We start from the raw sequence: 15,944 nt of genomic DNA, 5'->3' as shown, positions 1-15,944 counted from the left end.
TGGAGTGTTATAAGAGGAGCGGCTGATATCAGTCACATATATGATGTAATGTCTCTGGAGGATATAATAGTGCTGGAGTGATATAAGAGGAGTGGCAGATATCAGTCACACATATGATGTAATGTCTCTGGAGGATATAATAGTGCTGGAGTGATATAAGAGGAGCGGCTGATATCAGTCACACATATGATGTAATGTCTCTGGAGGATATAATAGTGCTGGAGTGTTATAAGAGGAGCGGCTGATATCAGTCACATATGATGTAATGTCTCTGGAGGATATAATAGTACTGGAGTGATATAAGAGGAGCGGCTGATATCAGTCACATATGATGTAATGTCTGGAGGATATAATAGTGCTGGAGTGATATAAGAGGAGCGGCTGATATCCGTCACACATATGATGTAATGTCTCTGGAGGATATAATAGTACTGGAGTGATATAAGAGGAGCGGCTGATATCAGTCACACATATGATGTAATGTCTCTGGAGGATATAATAGTACTGGAGTGATATAAGAGGAGCGGCTGATATCAGTCACATATGATGTAATGTCTCTGGAGGATATAATAGTACTGGAGTGTTATAAGAGGAGCGGCTGATATCAGTCACACATGATGTAATGTCTCTGGAGGATATAATAGTACTGGAGTGATATAAGAGGAGCGGCTGATATCAGTCACATATGGTGTAATGTCTCTGGAGGATATAATAGTGCTGGAGTGTTATAAGAGGAGCGGCTGATATCAGTCACATATGATGTAATGTCTCTGGAGGATATAATAGTACTGGAGTGATATAAGAGGAGCGGCTGATATCAGTCACACATATGATGTAATGTCTCTGGAGGATATAATAGTACTGGAGTGTTATAAGAGGAGCGGCTGATATCAGTCACATATATGATGTAATGTCTCTGGAGGATATAATAGTGCTGGAGTGTTATAAGAGGAGCGGCTGATATCAGTCACATATATGATGTAATGTCTCTGGAGGATATAATAGTGCTGGAGTGATATAAGAGGAGTGGCAGATATCAGTCACACATATGATGTAATGTCTCTGGAGGATATAATAGTGCTGGAGTGATATAAGAGGAGCGGCTGATATCAGTCACACATATGATGTAATGTCTCTGGAGGATATAATAGTGCTGGAGTGTTATAAGAGGAGCGGCTGATATCAGTCACATATGATGTAATGTCTCTGGAGGATATAATAGTACTGGAGTGATATAAGAGGAGCGGCTGATATCAGTCACATATGATGTAATGTCTGGAGGATATAATAGTGCTGGAGTGATATAAGAGGAGCGGCTGATATCCGTCACACATATGATGTAATGTCTCTGGAGGATATAATAGTACTGGAGTGATATAAGAGGAGCGGCTGATATCAGTCACACATATGATGTAATGTCTCTGGAGGATATAATAGTACTGGAGTGATATAAGAGGAGCGGCTGATATCAGTCACATATGATGTAATGTCTCTGGAGGATATAATAGTACTGGAGTGTTATAAGAGGAGCGGCTGATATCAGTCACACATATGATGTAATGTCTCTGGAGGATATAATAGTGCTGGAGTGATATAAGAGGAGCGGCTGATATCAGTCACATACGATGTAATGTCTCTGGAGGATATAATAGTGCTGGAGTGATATAAGAGGAGCGGCTGATATCAGTCACATATGATGTAATGTCTCTGGAGAATATAATAGTGCTGGAGTGATATAAGAGGAGCGGCTGATATCAGTCACATATGATGTAATGTCTCTGGAGGATATAATAGTACTGGAGTGATATAAGAGGAGCGGCTGATATCAGTCACATATGATGTAATGTCTCTGGAGAATATAATAGTGCTGGAGTGATATAAGAGGAGCGGCTGATATCAGTCACATATGATGTAATGTCTCTGGAGGATATAATAGTACTGGAGTGATATAAGAGGAGCGGCTGATATCAGTCACATATGATGTAATGTCTCTGGAGGATATAATAGTACTGGAGTGTTATAAGAGGAGCGGCTGATATCAGTCACACATATGATGTAATGTCTCTGGAGGATATAATAGTGCTGGAGTGATATAAGAGGAGCGGCTGATATCAGTCATATATGATGTAATGTCTCTGGAGGATATAATAGTACTGGAGTGATATAAGAGGAGCGGCTGATATCAGTCACACATGATGTAATGTCTCTGGAGGATATAATAGTACTGGAGTGATATAAGAGGAGCGGCTGATATCAGTCACATATGGTGTAATGTCTCTGGAGGATATAATAGTGCTGGAGTGTTATAAGAGGAGCGGCTGATATCAGTCACATATGATGTAATGTCTCTGGAGGATATAATAGTACTGGAGTGATATAAGAGGAGCGGCTGATATCAGTCACACATATGATGTAATGTCTCTGGAGGATATAATAGTACTGGAGTGTTATAAGAGGAGCGGCTGATATCAGTCACATATATGATGTAATGTCTCTGGAGGATATAATAGTGCTGGAGTGTTATAAGAGGAGCGGCTGATATCAGTCACATATATGATGTAATGTCTCTGGAGGATATAATAGTGCTGGAGTGATATAAGAGGAGTGGCAGATATCAGTCACACATATGATGTAATGTCTCTGGAGGATATAATAGTGCTGGAGTGATATAAGAGGAGCGGCTGATATCAGTCACACATATGATGTAATGTCTCTGGAGGATATAATAGTGCTGGAGTGTTATAAGAGGAGCGGCTGATATCAGTCACATATGATGTAATGTCTCTGGAGGATATAATAGTACTGGAGTGATATAAGAGGAGCGGCTGATATCAGTCACATATGATGTAATGTCTGGAGGATATAATAGTGCTGGAGTGATATAAGAGGAGCGGCTGATATCCGTCACACATATGATGTAATGTCTCTGGAGGATATAATAGTACTGGAGTGATATAAGAGGAGCGGCTGATATCAGTCACACATATGATGTAATGTCCCTGGAGGATATAATAGTACTGGAGTGATATAGGAGGGCGGCTGATATCAGTCACATATATGATGTAATGTCTCTGGAGGATATAATAGTGCTGGAGTGTTATAAGAGGAGCGGCTGATATCAGTCACATATGATGTAATGTCTCTGGAGGATATAATAGTACTGGAGTGATATAGGAGGAGCGGCTGATATCAGTCACATATGATGTAATATCTCTGGAGGATATAATAGTACTGGAGTGATATAAGAGGAGCGGCTGATATCAGTCACACATATGATGTAATGTCTCTGGAGGATATAATAGTGCTGGAGTGATATAAGAGGAGCGGCTGATATCAGTCACATACGATGTAATGTCTCTGGAGGATATAATAGTGCTGGAGTGATATAAGAGGAGCGGCTGATATCAGTCACATATGATGTAATGTCTCTGGAGAATATAATAGTGCTGGAGTGATATAAGAGGAGCGGCTGATATCAGTCACATATGATGTAATGTCTCTGGAGGATATAATAGTACTGGAGTGATATAAGAGGAGCGGCTGATATCAGTCACATATGATGTAATGTCTCTGGAGAATATAATAGTGCTGGAGTGATATAAGAGGAGCGGCTGATATCAGTCACATATGATGTAATGTCTCTGGAGGATATAATAGTACTGGAGTGATATAAGAGGAGCGGCTGATATCAGTCACATATGATGTAATGTCTCTGGAGGATATAATAGTACTGGAGTGTTATAAGAGGAGCGGCTGATATCAGTCACACATATGATGTAATGTCTCTGGAGGATATAATAGTGCTGGAGTGATATAAGAGGAGCGGCTGATATCAGTCATATATGATGTAATGTCTCTGGAGGATATAATAGTACTGGAGTGATATAAGAGGAGCGGCTGATATCAGTCACACATGATGTAATGTCTCTGGAGGATATAATAGTACTGGAGTGATATAAGAGGAGCGGCTGATATCAGTCACATATGATGTAATGTCTCTGGAGGATATAATAGTGCTGGAGTGTTATAAGAGGAGCGGCTGATATCAGTCACATATGATGTAATGTCTCTGGAGGATATAATAGTACTGGAGTGATATAAGAGGAGCGGCTGATATCAGTCACATATATGATGTAATGTCTCTGGAGGATATAATAGTGCTGGAGTGATATAAGAGGAGTGGCAGATATCAGTCACACATATGATGTAATGTCTCTGGAGGATATAATAGTGCTGGAGTGATATAAGAGGAGCGGCTGATATCAGTCACATATGATGTAATGTCTCTGGAGGATATAATAGTGCTGGAGTGTTATAAGAGGAGCGGCTGATATCAGTCACATATGATGTAATGTCTCTGGAGGATATAATAGTGCTGGAGTGTTATAAGAGGAGCGGCTGATATCAGTCACATATGATGTAATGTCTCTGGAGGATATAATAGTGCTGGAGTGATATAAGAGGAGCAGCTGATATCAGTCACATATGATGTAATGTCTCTGGAGGATATAATAGTACTGGAGTGATATAAGAGGAGCGGCTGATATCAGTCACATATGATGTAATGTCTGGAGGATATAATAGTGCTGGAGTGATATAAGAGGAGCGGCTGATATCCGTCACACATATGATGTAATGTCTCTGGAGGATATAATAGTGCTGGAGTGATATAAGAGGAGCGGCTGATATCAGTCACATATGATGTAATGTCTCTGGAGGATATAATAGTGCTGGAGTGATATAAGAGGAGCGGCTGATATCAGTCACACATATGATGTAATGTCTCTGGAGGATATAATAGTACTGAAGTGATATAAGAGGAGCGGCTGATATCAGTCACATATGATGTAATGTCTCTGGAGGATATAATAGTACTGGAGTGATATAAGAGGAGCGGCTGATATCAGTCACATATGATGTAATGTCTCTGGAGGATATAATAGTACTGGAGTGATATAAGAGGAGCGGCTGATATCAGTCACATATGATGTAATGTCTCTGGAGGATATAATAGTACTGAAGTGATATAAGAGGAGCGGCTGATATCAGTCACATATGATGTAATGTCTCTGGGGGATATAATAGTGCTGGAGTGATATAAGAGGAGCGGCTGATATCAGTCACACACATGATGTAATGTCTCTGGAGGATATAATAGTGCTGGAGTGTTATAAGAGGAGCGGCTGATATCAGTCACACATATGATGTAATGCCTGGAGGATATAATAGTACTGGAGTGATATAAGAGGAGCGGCTGATATCAGTCACATATATGATGTAATGTCTCTGGAGGATATAATAGTGCTGGAGTGATATAAGAGGAGTGGCAGATATCAGTCACACATATGATGTAATGTCTCTGGAGGATATAATAGTGCTGGAGTGATATAAGAGGAGCGGCTGATATCAGTCACATATGATGTAATGTCTCTGGAGGATATAATAGTGCTGGAGTGTTATAAGAGGAGCGGCTGATATCAGTCACATATGATGTAATGTCTCTGGAGGATATAATAGTGCTGGAGTGTTATAAGAGGAGCGGCTGATATCAGTCACATATGATGTAATGTCTCTGGAGGATATAATAGTGCTGGAGTGATATAAGAGGAGCAGCTGATATCAGTCACATATGATGTAATGTCTCTGGAGGATATAATAGTACTGGAGTGATATAAGAGGAGCGGCTGATATCAGTCACATATGATGTAATGTCTGGAGGATATAATAGTGCTGGAGTGATATAAGAGGAGCGGCTGATATCCGTCACACATATGATGTAATGTCTCTGGAGGATATAATAGTGCTGGAGTGTTATAAGAGGAGCGGCTGATATCAGTCACATATGATGTAATGTCTCTGGAGGATATAATAGTGCTGGAGTGATATAAGAGGAGCAGCTGATATCAGTCACATATGATGTAATGTCTCTGGAGGATATAATAGTACTGGAGTGATATAAGAGGAGCGGCTGATATCAGTCACATATGATGTAATGTCTGGAGGATATAATAGTGCTGGAGTGATATAAGAGGAGCGGCTGATATCCGTCACACATATGATGTAATGTCTCTGGAGGATATAATAGTGCTGGAGTGATATAAGAGGAGCGGCTGATATCAGTCACATATGATGTAATGTCTCTGGAGGATATAATAGTGCTGGAGTGTTATAAGAGGAGCGGCTGATATCAGTCACATATGATGTAATGTCTCTGGAGGATATAATAGTGCTGGAGTGTTATAAGAGGAGCGGCTGATATCAGTCACATATATGATGTAATGTCTCTGGAGGATATAATAGTACTGGAGTGATATAAGAGGAGCGGCTGACACACTGTAACGCTGCCTGTTACTCCTGTGTATTATTATTACTGACACACTGTAACGCTGCTTGTGTTCTCCTGTAAATGCTGCTGTTTTGTTACCGTCGCTCCTCACAACATCACAAATGTTATTCTCCAGAGACAAATCCTCGGCAAACTGGAAATTCCGGTCCTGCGGTTGGCGTCAGGTCGTTGCAGGAAGCTCTTCCCCTCCCCCCACCGTACAGGACAGGACCTGCAGACCCCGCGGTGGGCTCAAACTGAGGTCTGGGTGGATGGAGCGGCCACTGCAGCCCCCCATATGGCGAGTGGCGCCCGATGCCTCGTACCTCATGTTCTATGGAACTCTGGGTAATTCGCAGCATGTCCGGAGTACAGAATGTTACTGATACATTGTAACACATAACGGAGGAGGATGTAATAAAGCGCAGTCACCTGACCCCCGGGATCTCCAGGATGTTGGTTAATCCGGTCCAGTTAATTTCTAGGTGCTGAAAAGAAGAAGAAACAAATCAACGGAGAAAAACCGCGACATTAAGCGCGTCTGAAGCGTGCGCCATATTCAGAAGGCGCGAGCGACATTTTCTAGGTCACAGAGGCAACTTATTTATTTAGTAACTTTTCAGGTTTCGCGGAGCAGCGGCTACAATATCGCGGCATAAAAACCGTCTATAAATGTCCGACACTCCGGCTGCAGAAATGGCGCAAATGTTTGGGAATTTAGAACAAGTTTAACATCTAGAAGTAGAACACGTGGCGTAAGGATTAATAACAACCGAAATGATGGCGCTCAATGCCAGTCTGCAGCCTGAAAAGCCGACCACATATAGGTGTCTGGAGGCGGGCGCGTTTTACCGCTTCATAAAGTGCTGGTTTCACCGCATCCCGGATACGAGTCCAGTTTTAGGCATTTCATAGACTGATGTGGGTGCGGGATCAGTCGGTGATCACTAGGGATCAGGATGTTCCCTCCGCCGGGATTGTGGGAAATGATCTAACAACTTGCAGCATCATAGGGATCTAGAACCGCGGTGGGAGGGGCCCGGACTATAAATAACGGAACAAACATCTAATAAATATTGCGCCCCCGTCTTACCGGCTTCTGGATGAAGAACATTGTGACGGCTCCAACAAAGGGAACATCTGACAGGAGCGGCGCCAGGATCACCCGTAACGTCCCGTGTACCTGCCCGGACACAAAAAGACATAGAACATATAGGATCAGAGGGGGAGGGGCTGCACGAGGAGACATCACAGCCAATAACATGTCCCCCCAAATGTAGAGTACAAGGGGGGGGGGCTCCACATTTGGACGTTACTCATGGACCCGTCGCGGTTTCTGGTCGGACTGGATTCTATAAATGTCTGTAATGTAAGTATTAGGTCAGTGGCATCGGGGCGATCTGCACCCCATAGACTCAGACTACCCCTCCCCCATAGATGTATTTGTGGGGGTGACAATGGCAAATAATGCAGGAGCCCCCCCCATAATTCCTCACCTGTATCCCCTTTACTCCGGCTTTACACAACTTCTTCACCTCCACGTTAATTTCACAGTCTCCAGTGTAGCTGCAAAAAGATGAGGAACCGGTCACTAGAGGGTTAAGCGCCTGATCATTAAATGGACAATCTACTGGACAACAACCCCCAGCATGCACTGCCTATGAAACTACCACAGGCTGTGTCAGGGGCTGCACATTGTGAGGGGTGTAAGTAAAGCGTATATATCATAAAATGTATACTGCGCCTCTTCTTTCTGCAGGTTTCAGAGCTAAAATCTCCCAGCATCCTCTGCTTGATCAGGGTCTGCACAGGGATCGCTATGGTGATCTCTATTTTTGGAAACGATCCTTACACCAAGCTCAGTACAGTCATCTGATCTAAGAAAAACAAACTGCCCCCCTGCGTTATAGGAACTCAGCTAAGCTATTAGGGGTCTATCTGTCCACAAACTTGTTGACAGTTTCCAAAAATAACCAGCAGAATAGTGAGTACAGCTCTGGAGTATAATACAGGATGTAACTCAGGATCAGTACAGGATAAGTAATGTAATGTATGTACACAGTGACTCCACCAGCAGAATAGTGAGTGCAGCTCTGGAGTATAATACAGGATGTAACTCAGGATCTGTACAGGATAAGTAATGTAATGTATGTACACAGTGACTCCACCAGCAGAATAGTGAGTGCAGCTCTGGAGTATAATACAGGATGTAACTCAGGATCAGTACAGGATAAGTAATGTAATGTATGTACACCGTGACTCCACCAGCAGAATAGTGAGTGCAGCTCTGGAGTATAATACAGGATGTAACTCAGGATCAGTACAGGATAAGTAATGTAATGTATGTACACAGTGACTCCACCAGCAGAATAGTGAGTGCAGCTCTGGAGTATAATACAGGATGTAGCTCAGGATCAGTACAGGATAAGTAATGTAATGTATGTACACAGTGACTCCACCAGCAGAATAGTGAGTGCAGCTCTGGAGTATAATACAGGATGTAGCTCAGGATCAGTACAGGATAAGTAATGTAATGTATGTACACAGTGACTCCACCAGCAGAATAGTGAGTGCAGCTCTGGAGTATAATACAGGATGTAACTCAGGATCAGTACAGGATAAGTAATGTATATACACAGTGACTCCACCAGCAGAATAGTGAGTGCAGCTCTGGAGTATAATACAGGATGTAACTCAGGATCAGTACAGGATAAGTAATGTATGTACACCGTGACTCCACCAGCAGAATAGGGAGTGCAGCTCTGGAGTATAATACAGGATGTAACTGTATGGGCCAGCTATGGGGGGCATTATACTGTATGGGGCAACTATGGGAGGCATTATACTGAGTGGGGGCAGCTATGGGAGGCATTATACTGTATGGGGCAACTATGGGGGGCATTATACTGTGGACACAGCTATGGGGGGCATCATATTGTGGGGGCAGCTATGGAGGGCATTATACTGTATGGGGGCAGCTATGGGGGCATTACACTGTGTGGAGGCATTCATGGGGTCTGTCGGGCAAGGCAGCTGGGCATAGGCGTGCGCAGGGCTTTGGTGGTGTTGGGGAGGGGTAGGGGGGCCCCCAAGAAGAATTCTTGCACCAGGGCCCATGAGCTTTTAGCTACGCCACTCCCAGGCAGAGTGCTAGTATTGCTCTGCCCGGGACTATGGATCTGGGGTTGCCCCTAACAACACTGTCCATATATAGACAGTGACGTCAGGGGCTGTGTGGCATTACCTGGGAGGAGGGGGCTGTGTGGCATTACCTGGGGGGGCTGTGTAGCACTACCTGGGATGAGGGGGCTGTGTGGCATTACCTGGGAGGAGGGGGCGGTGTGGCACTACCTGGGGGGGCTGTGTGGCACTATCTACAGAGGGCACTAAATTGTGGGCGAACAAACTGGGGGCCCAACGTCTATATGGGGGCACAAAGTGACGATTCTTGGCATTTTACAGCCGCCGTGAGTTCCCCCGCAAAGGGGCCCACTAAGTCTGTGTCGCCCAAGGGCCCACATAAACCTGGAGCCGGCCCTGGGTGTCGTCTCATGAATAATTCTGTACGCTCTGTGTCCCCCGGAGGCAGCAGCTGTCATGCGGGATATAAGCTGCTCCCCTCCCCTCTTTATATTGTTATTCGTCCTCCATAAGGTGATTGTAATGTGAACCTTTCTGTGTCTGGGGATGATAAATATGACACAAGTGTCAGGAGCGCTGCGCTATTATCACTGCTTGGAGGCGGCATGAACCCCTCGGGGAACGAACCAACGTCAACAACACAATGAGGCTCAGCCGCGTGTAAACCTGTTACCGCTCATCTGCAGGGTGGATTGACCTACTGGAGTCAAGTTAAAGGGATCCTCTGCCCAGGACGGGTTCACTTTAAATTAGGGTGACACCTTATTATTGCTCAAGGAGTGGGTGGGACAGTGACCACTAATCATCGGCTGAAGGTCCAATTAGAGGCCCCGAAGTAGTGAGCTCCGCCCCATAACTGCAGATCCTCAGCTCTGATCATGTGATCCCTCTTGACTCTGCTGATTTGCTTAGAGGGCTGACAGAAGGGAGGGGCCGATGATTAGGAGGCACTGATTGGAGGTTGTAGTTCCCGGTCTAGTTCACTATTGGATCAGTACAGAGGGGCCCATGATGACGTCCGCTTCACTGTAAAGGGACACTCCAGACATCTTCATCAATGTGGACGGAGGGTGGAAGCAGAGACTAGTGCTCCCCACCCAATGATCAGAATATTACAAGTCCCTTTAAGAACCGTCACTGATCCCGGCCTGCACTTCCTGGGTGAAATTATGTCCCGGTCCATCCAGCAGCAAAGAAAAAGCTTCACAGCTCACGAAACACCAAAATTCTACACATGGACAGCGACTGACAAGCAGCTCCTATTATTTAAGCCCCCCTCCTGTCCTATCATACACATGGCCCCTATAATCCGAGCCCCCCCTATTCTATCCTACATGCACTCCGATCATCCGCGCCCCCTATCCTATACATGGCCCCTATCATCCGCGCCCACCTATCCTATCCTACACATGGCCCCAATCATCCAAGCCCCCTATCCTACACATAGCCCCAATCATCCGAGCCCCCCTATCCTATACATGGCCCCTATAATCCGAACCCCCATATCCTATCCTACATGCACTCCGATCATCCACCCCCCTATCCTACACATGGCCTCTATCATCCGAGTCCCCCTATCCGTTACATGGCCCCTATAATCCGAACCCCCATATCCTATCCTACATGCACTCCGATCATCCACCCCCCTATCCTACACATGGCCTCTATCATCCGAGTCCCCCTATCCGTTACATGGCCCCTATCATCCGCACCCCACTATCTTATTCTGCACATGGCCCCAATCATCCGCGCCTCCTATCCTATCCCACACATGTTCCCTATCATTCTAGCCCCGTCCTAGACATGGCCCCAATCATCCGCACCCCTATACTAACGTATCCCACACATAGTATCAGTTATCCTGCCCACCTATCCTACACGCTATTGCATCCCAATCATAGTAATCCTGACACTGTGACGAGCGTCAGTGTGGATAGCGGGATACCTGGTGATATGAGACCATAGCGATCAGGTAGATAATGGATCATGTATCATCAGTGTCTGACCCTATGACTATACGGCACGCTGTGGTACCAGAGACGCCTACAGGGAGCGGCACCTTCTCTATTCCGGGGGATTTGGACCAGGTAGAGGAGTCTGAAGGAAGGTACAAATCTCTCATCTTGAGCCGCTGTCACTTTAAGAGTCGTTAACCATTTCCAACTTTTACTCGATTTTATTTCCAAGAGTCCAATGTGCAGAATATTACACGGGGCGTGTACAATTATACAGCAGGATTGACGTGCGATCCCGACCGCCATTATGTGAACAGAGATGTAAGGAGACGAAGCTCCTGCAGCGGCCAAACCGCCCGTCATATATAGGAGCCACACACCCGGGTAAGACCACTTTCACGCCCACAATACTCGGACCACTTATATTACTATAGAATGATCTAAGGCCGTTTCAGTAAAACTGCCGGAGGCACTATGTCCGTAATAAAATGTGCCCGTATTACAGTGGTGTGAAAGTGGTCACATACGGAGCTGCAGTCATGAGTCTGCAGTCACATCATGTCTTATACTCCACTCACATACAGAGCTGCAGTCACGAGTCTGTGGTTACATCATGTCTTATACTCCACTCACATACAGAGCTGCAGTCACGAGTCTGCGGTCACATCATGTCTTATACTCCACTCACATACAGAGCTGCAGTCACGAGTCTGCTGTCACATCATGTCTTATACTCCACTCACATACAGAGCTGCAGTCACGAGTCTGTGGTTACATCATGTCTTATACTCCACTCACATACAGAGCTGCAGTCACGAGTCTGTGGTTACATCATGTCTTATACTCCACTCACATACAGAGCTGCAGTCATGAGTCTGCGGTCACATCATGTCTTATACTCCACTCACATACAGAGCTGCAGTCACGAGTCTGCGGTTACATCATGTCTTATACTCCACTCACATACAGAGCTGCAGTCATGAGTATGCTGCTACATCATGTCATACTCCACTCACATACAGAGCTGAAGTCATGAGACTACTGTTACATCAGGTCTTACACTTCAGTCACATCCAGAGCTGCAGCCACACTTCTGTAGGGGTCCTACTACAAGAAAGCAGTGCATTGTGGGATCAGTAAGAGCTGACCCCTGCCTGCCTGATATCACTAGCTGCATTTGAGGTACAGTGACCACATAATGACCTGCGGGGGCAGTGACCGCATAATGACCTGCGGGGGCAGTGACCGCATAATGACCTGCGGGGGCAGTGACCGCATAATGACCTGCGGGGGCAGTGACCGCATAATGACCTGCGGGGGCAGTGACCGCATAATGACCTGCGGGGGCAGTGACCGCATAATGACCTGCGGGGGCAGTGACCGCATAATGACCTGCGGGGGCAGTGACCGCATAATGACCTGCGGGGGCAGTGACCGCATAATGACCTGCGGGGGCAGTGACCGCATAATGACCTGCGGGGGCAGTGACCGCATAATGACCTGCGGGGGCAGTGACCGCATAATGACCTGCGGGGGCAGTGACCGCATAATGACCTGCGGGGGCAGTGACCGCATAATGACCTGCGGGGGCAGTGACCGCATAATGACCTGCGGGGGCAGTGACCGCATAATGACCTGCGGGGGCAGTGACCGCATAATGACCTGCGGGGGCAGTGACCGCATAATGACCTGCGGGGGCAGTGACCGCATAATGACCTGCGGGGGCAGTGACCGCATAATGACCTGCGGGGGCAGTGACCGCATAATGACCTGCGGGGGCAGTGACCGCATAATGACCTGCGGGGGCAGTGACCGCATAATGACCTGCGGGGGCAGTGACCGCATAATGACCTGCGGGGGCAGTGACCGCATAATGACCTGCGGGGGCAGTGACCGCATAATGACCTGCGGGGGCAGTGACCGCATAATGACCTGCGGGGGCAGTGACCGCATAATGACCTGCGGGGGCAGTGACCGCATAATGACCTGCAGGGGGCAGTGACCGCATAATGACCTGCGGGGGCAGTGACCGCATAATGACCTGCGGGGGCAGTGACCGCATAATGACCTGCGGGGGCAGTGACCGCATAATGACCTGCGGGGGCAGTGACCGCATAATGACCTGCGGGGGCAGTGACCGCATAATGATCTGCGGGGGCAGTGACCGCATAATGACCTGCGGGGGCAGTGACCGCATAATGACCTGCGGGGGCAGTGACCGCATAATGATCTGCGGGGGCAGTGACCGCATAATGACCTGCGGGGGCAGTGACCGCATAATGACCTGCGGGGGCAGTGACCGCATAATGACCTGCGGGGGCAGTGACCGCATAATGACCTGCGGGGGCAGTGACCGCATAATGACCTGCGGGGGCAGTGACCGCATAATGACCTGCGGGGGCAGTGACCGCATAATGATCTGCGGGGGCAGTGACCGCATAATGATCTGCGGGGGCAGTGACCGCATAATGATCTGCGGGGGCAGTGACCGCATAATGATCTGCGGGGGCAGTGACCGCATAATGACCTGCGGGGGCAGTGACCGCATAATGACCTGCGGGGGCAGTGACCGCATAATGACCTGCGGGGGCAGTGACCGCATAATGACCTGCGGGGGCAGTGACCGCATAATGACCTGCGGGGGCAGTGACCGCATAATGACCTGCGGGGGCAGTGATCGCATAATGATCTGCGGGGGCAGTGACCGCATAATGATCTGCGGGGGCAGTCTGGGGTGTATGACAAAGGGCGAAAAGTTAGGAGAGGGGGAGGAGCCCATGGGCATCAGTTGGCACCAGCACGACTTCTACTCACCAGAGCTGTATGTCCAGGATGACCTCCCTCTTGTCCACCTTCTTGGTGTAGGCTTTGATGCCATTGATCCTGGGAGACTGACCATGAAATACACAATGACACAATGTTACACAATGACACACACACACTTATCGTTATACATCATATGTCGTGTACGTAAAATGGGTATGGGGGGTCTACGCCTGCATATCCCACCGTATCTATTAAGATTCTTGGAGAAATTAAAGGGCCAGTACTCTGAGGGAGGTCTTTTGTATATGGAGCTTTTAAAACAACTTATGCTGATCTAATAGGAGACCTGATAAAGATCAACTTTGTAACTTACCTACTGTTAAAATTTAGTGTGATATCCCTGCAAATTCTGTGTAAAGTTCCATCAAAGTTACATCCTCTAGGTGTCTCCCTTCCTGTAATCTACTGTCCACCCCCTGTGGTCGAGCAGAAGCAGAGGGATGTACAAATGCTGCCCATAGAATTCTATAGTGAGGGGAGATTAGGAGAAGGAAGAAAAAAAGAACAGAGAAGGAAGAAGAAGAGACAGACATGCCGCTTATAGAATTCTAGAGAGGGGAGGGGAAGGATGAGATTGAGACACAGACGCTGCTGCCCATAGAAGTCCATGGAAAAGTGGGAAAGAAGAAGAGACAGACACGCTTTTTATTGAAGTCTATGTAGAGAGGAGGGGGAGCAGTAGTAGTAGAGAGCAGACACTGCTGCCCATATGAAGTCTATGGAGAGGAAACTGGAACAGAGAGACTGCTGGTAAGATTTATAGGTCACCCCAGTGCTGGATTCTCAGCTACACTGCCCATTATTGCTGCACACTGCTGAAGCTCTATATATGTAATAAAGATAGGGGAGCAGGATCCTCCTCTCCTCTAGGTGTGCAGTGTATAGAACACATGATAGCCTTCAGGCTCCACCCACTAGCCCAGAGACAACGGAGAATTAAGATGGAGTCTGTAGAGGGGAAAACAGCTAAAACATGAAAGTTACACGATATATAATGGACAGAAATAGTGTTATTCCTCATGTACACACATGACTGCTTATTCTGAACAGTTAGGCACGCTTTATTTATTAAAGTATCAAAAGTTCTGCAATATATTGTGTGTGACGATTCCTCACAAGAGCTGTGCTTGTTGTCAGTGAACGTAAACATTATTTTCTTATCCTGACAGTTCTGCTCTATTAGAAAGTTGCAGAGGTTCTCATTATACAACGATTAAACGTTACACTGGACTGGATGAAAACATTAACGCTGGATGAGCAATTACAGATCTGGTTCCCGATTCTACAATCTGTGACACAAACGTAAAGTTCTTTCTTGAAGCTCGCGGAGACCGCCCCATACACTGCGCCGAATTTACCTTGTCTCCAAAGTGGACCTTGGTGAAGGTGAAGGCATTCAGGTGACCATTGGATGCTCTGACCAGTGGCTCAATCTTCTCTTGGAAAAGTTTCTCCATATACGTCCCAAAGTAAGGCCACATCTGCCGCACAACCTAATAAAAGAGAGAAGACCGGTCACTAATATCCTGACCTACCACATACAGAGAGAAGACCGGTCACTAGTGTCCTGACCTACCACATACAGAGAGAAGACCAGTCACTAATATCCTGACCTAACACATACAGAGAGATGACCGGTCACTAATATCCTGACCTACCACATACAGAGAGACCGTCACTAATATCCTGACCTACCA

At 46.5% G+C, this 15,944-nt stretch overlaps 1 protein-coding gene across 1 annotated transcript in view; it reads right to left on the bottom strand.

The window, feature by feature from the left end:
- The window catches only part of ESYT3 (extended synaptotagmin 3), an 81,303-nt gene that overhangs the window by 26,905 nt on the left and 38,454 nt on the right, over positions 1-15,944 (bottom strand). Inside the window, exons 3-7 of the mRNA XM_075831018.1 lie at positions 15,606-15,740; positions 14,236-14,312; positions 7,822-7,891; positions 7,419-7,508; positions 6,758-6,813 (exon numbers count right to left, since the gene is read on the bottom strand). Coding sequence (XP_075687133.1) covers positions 6,758-6,813; positions 7,419-7,508; positions 7,822-7,891; positions 14,236-14,312; positions 15,606-15,740 — 428 coding nt within the window. The remainder of the gene's footprint in view (positions 1-6,757; positions 6,814-7,418; positions 7,509-7,821; positions 7,892-14,235; positions 14,313-15,605; positions 15,741-15,944) is intronic.

The sequence above is a fragment of the Rhinoderma darwinii genome, chromosome 6 (genome assembly GCF_050947455.1).
Source record: "Rhinoderma darwinii isolate aRhiDar2 chromosome 6, aRhiDar2.hap1, whole genome shotgun sequence".
NCBI lineage: Eukaryota > Metazoa > Chordata > Amphibia > Anura > Rhinodermatidae > Rhinoderma > Rhinoderma darwinii.
This window is presented reverse-complemented; position numbering and strand designations above follow the sequence as displayed.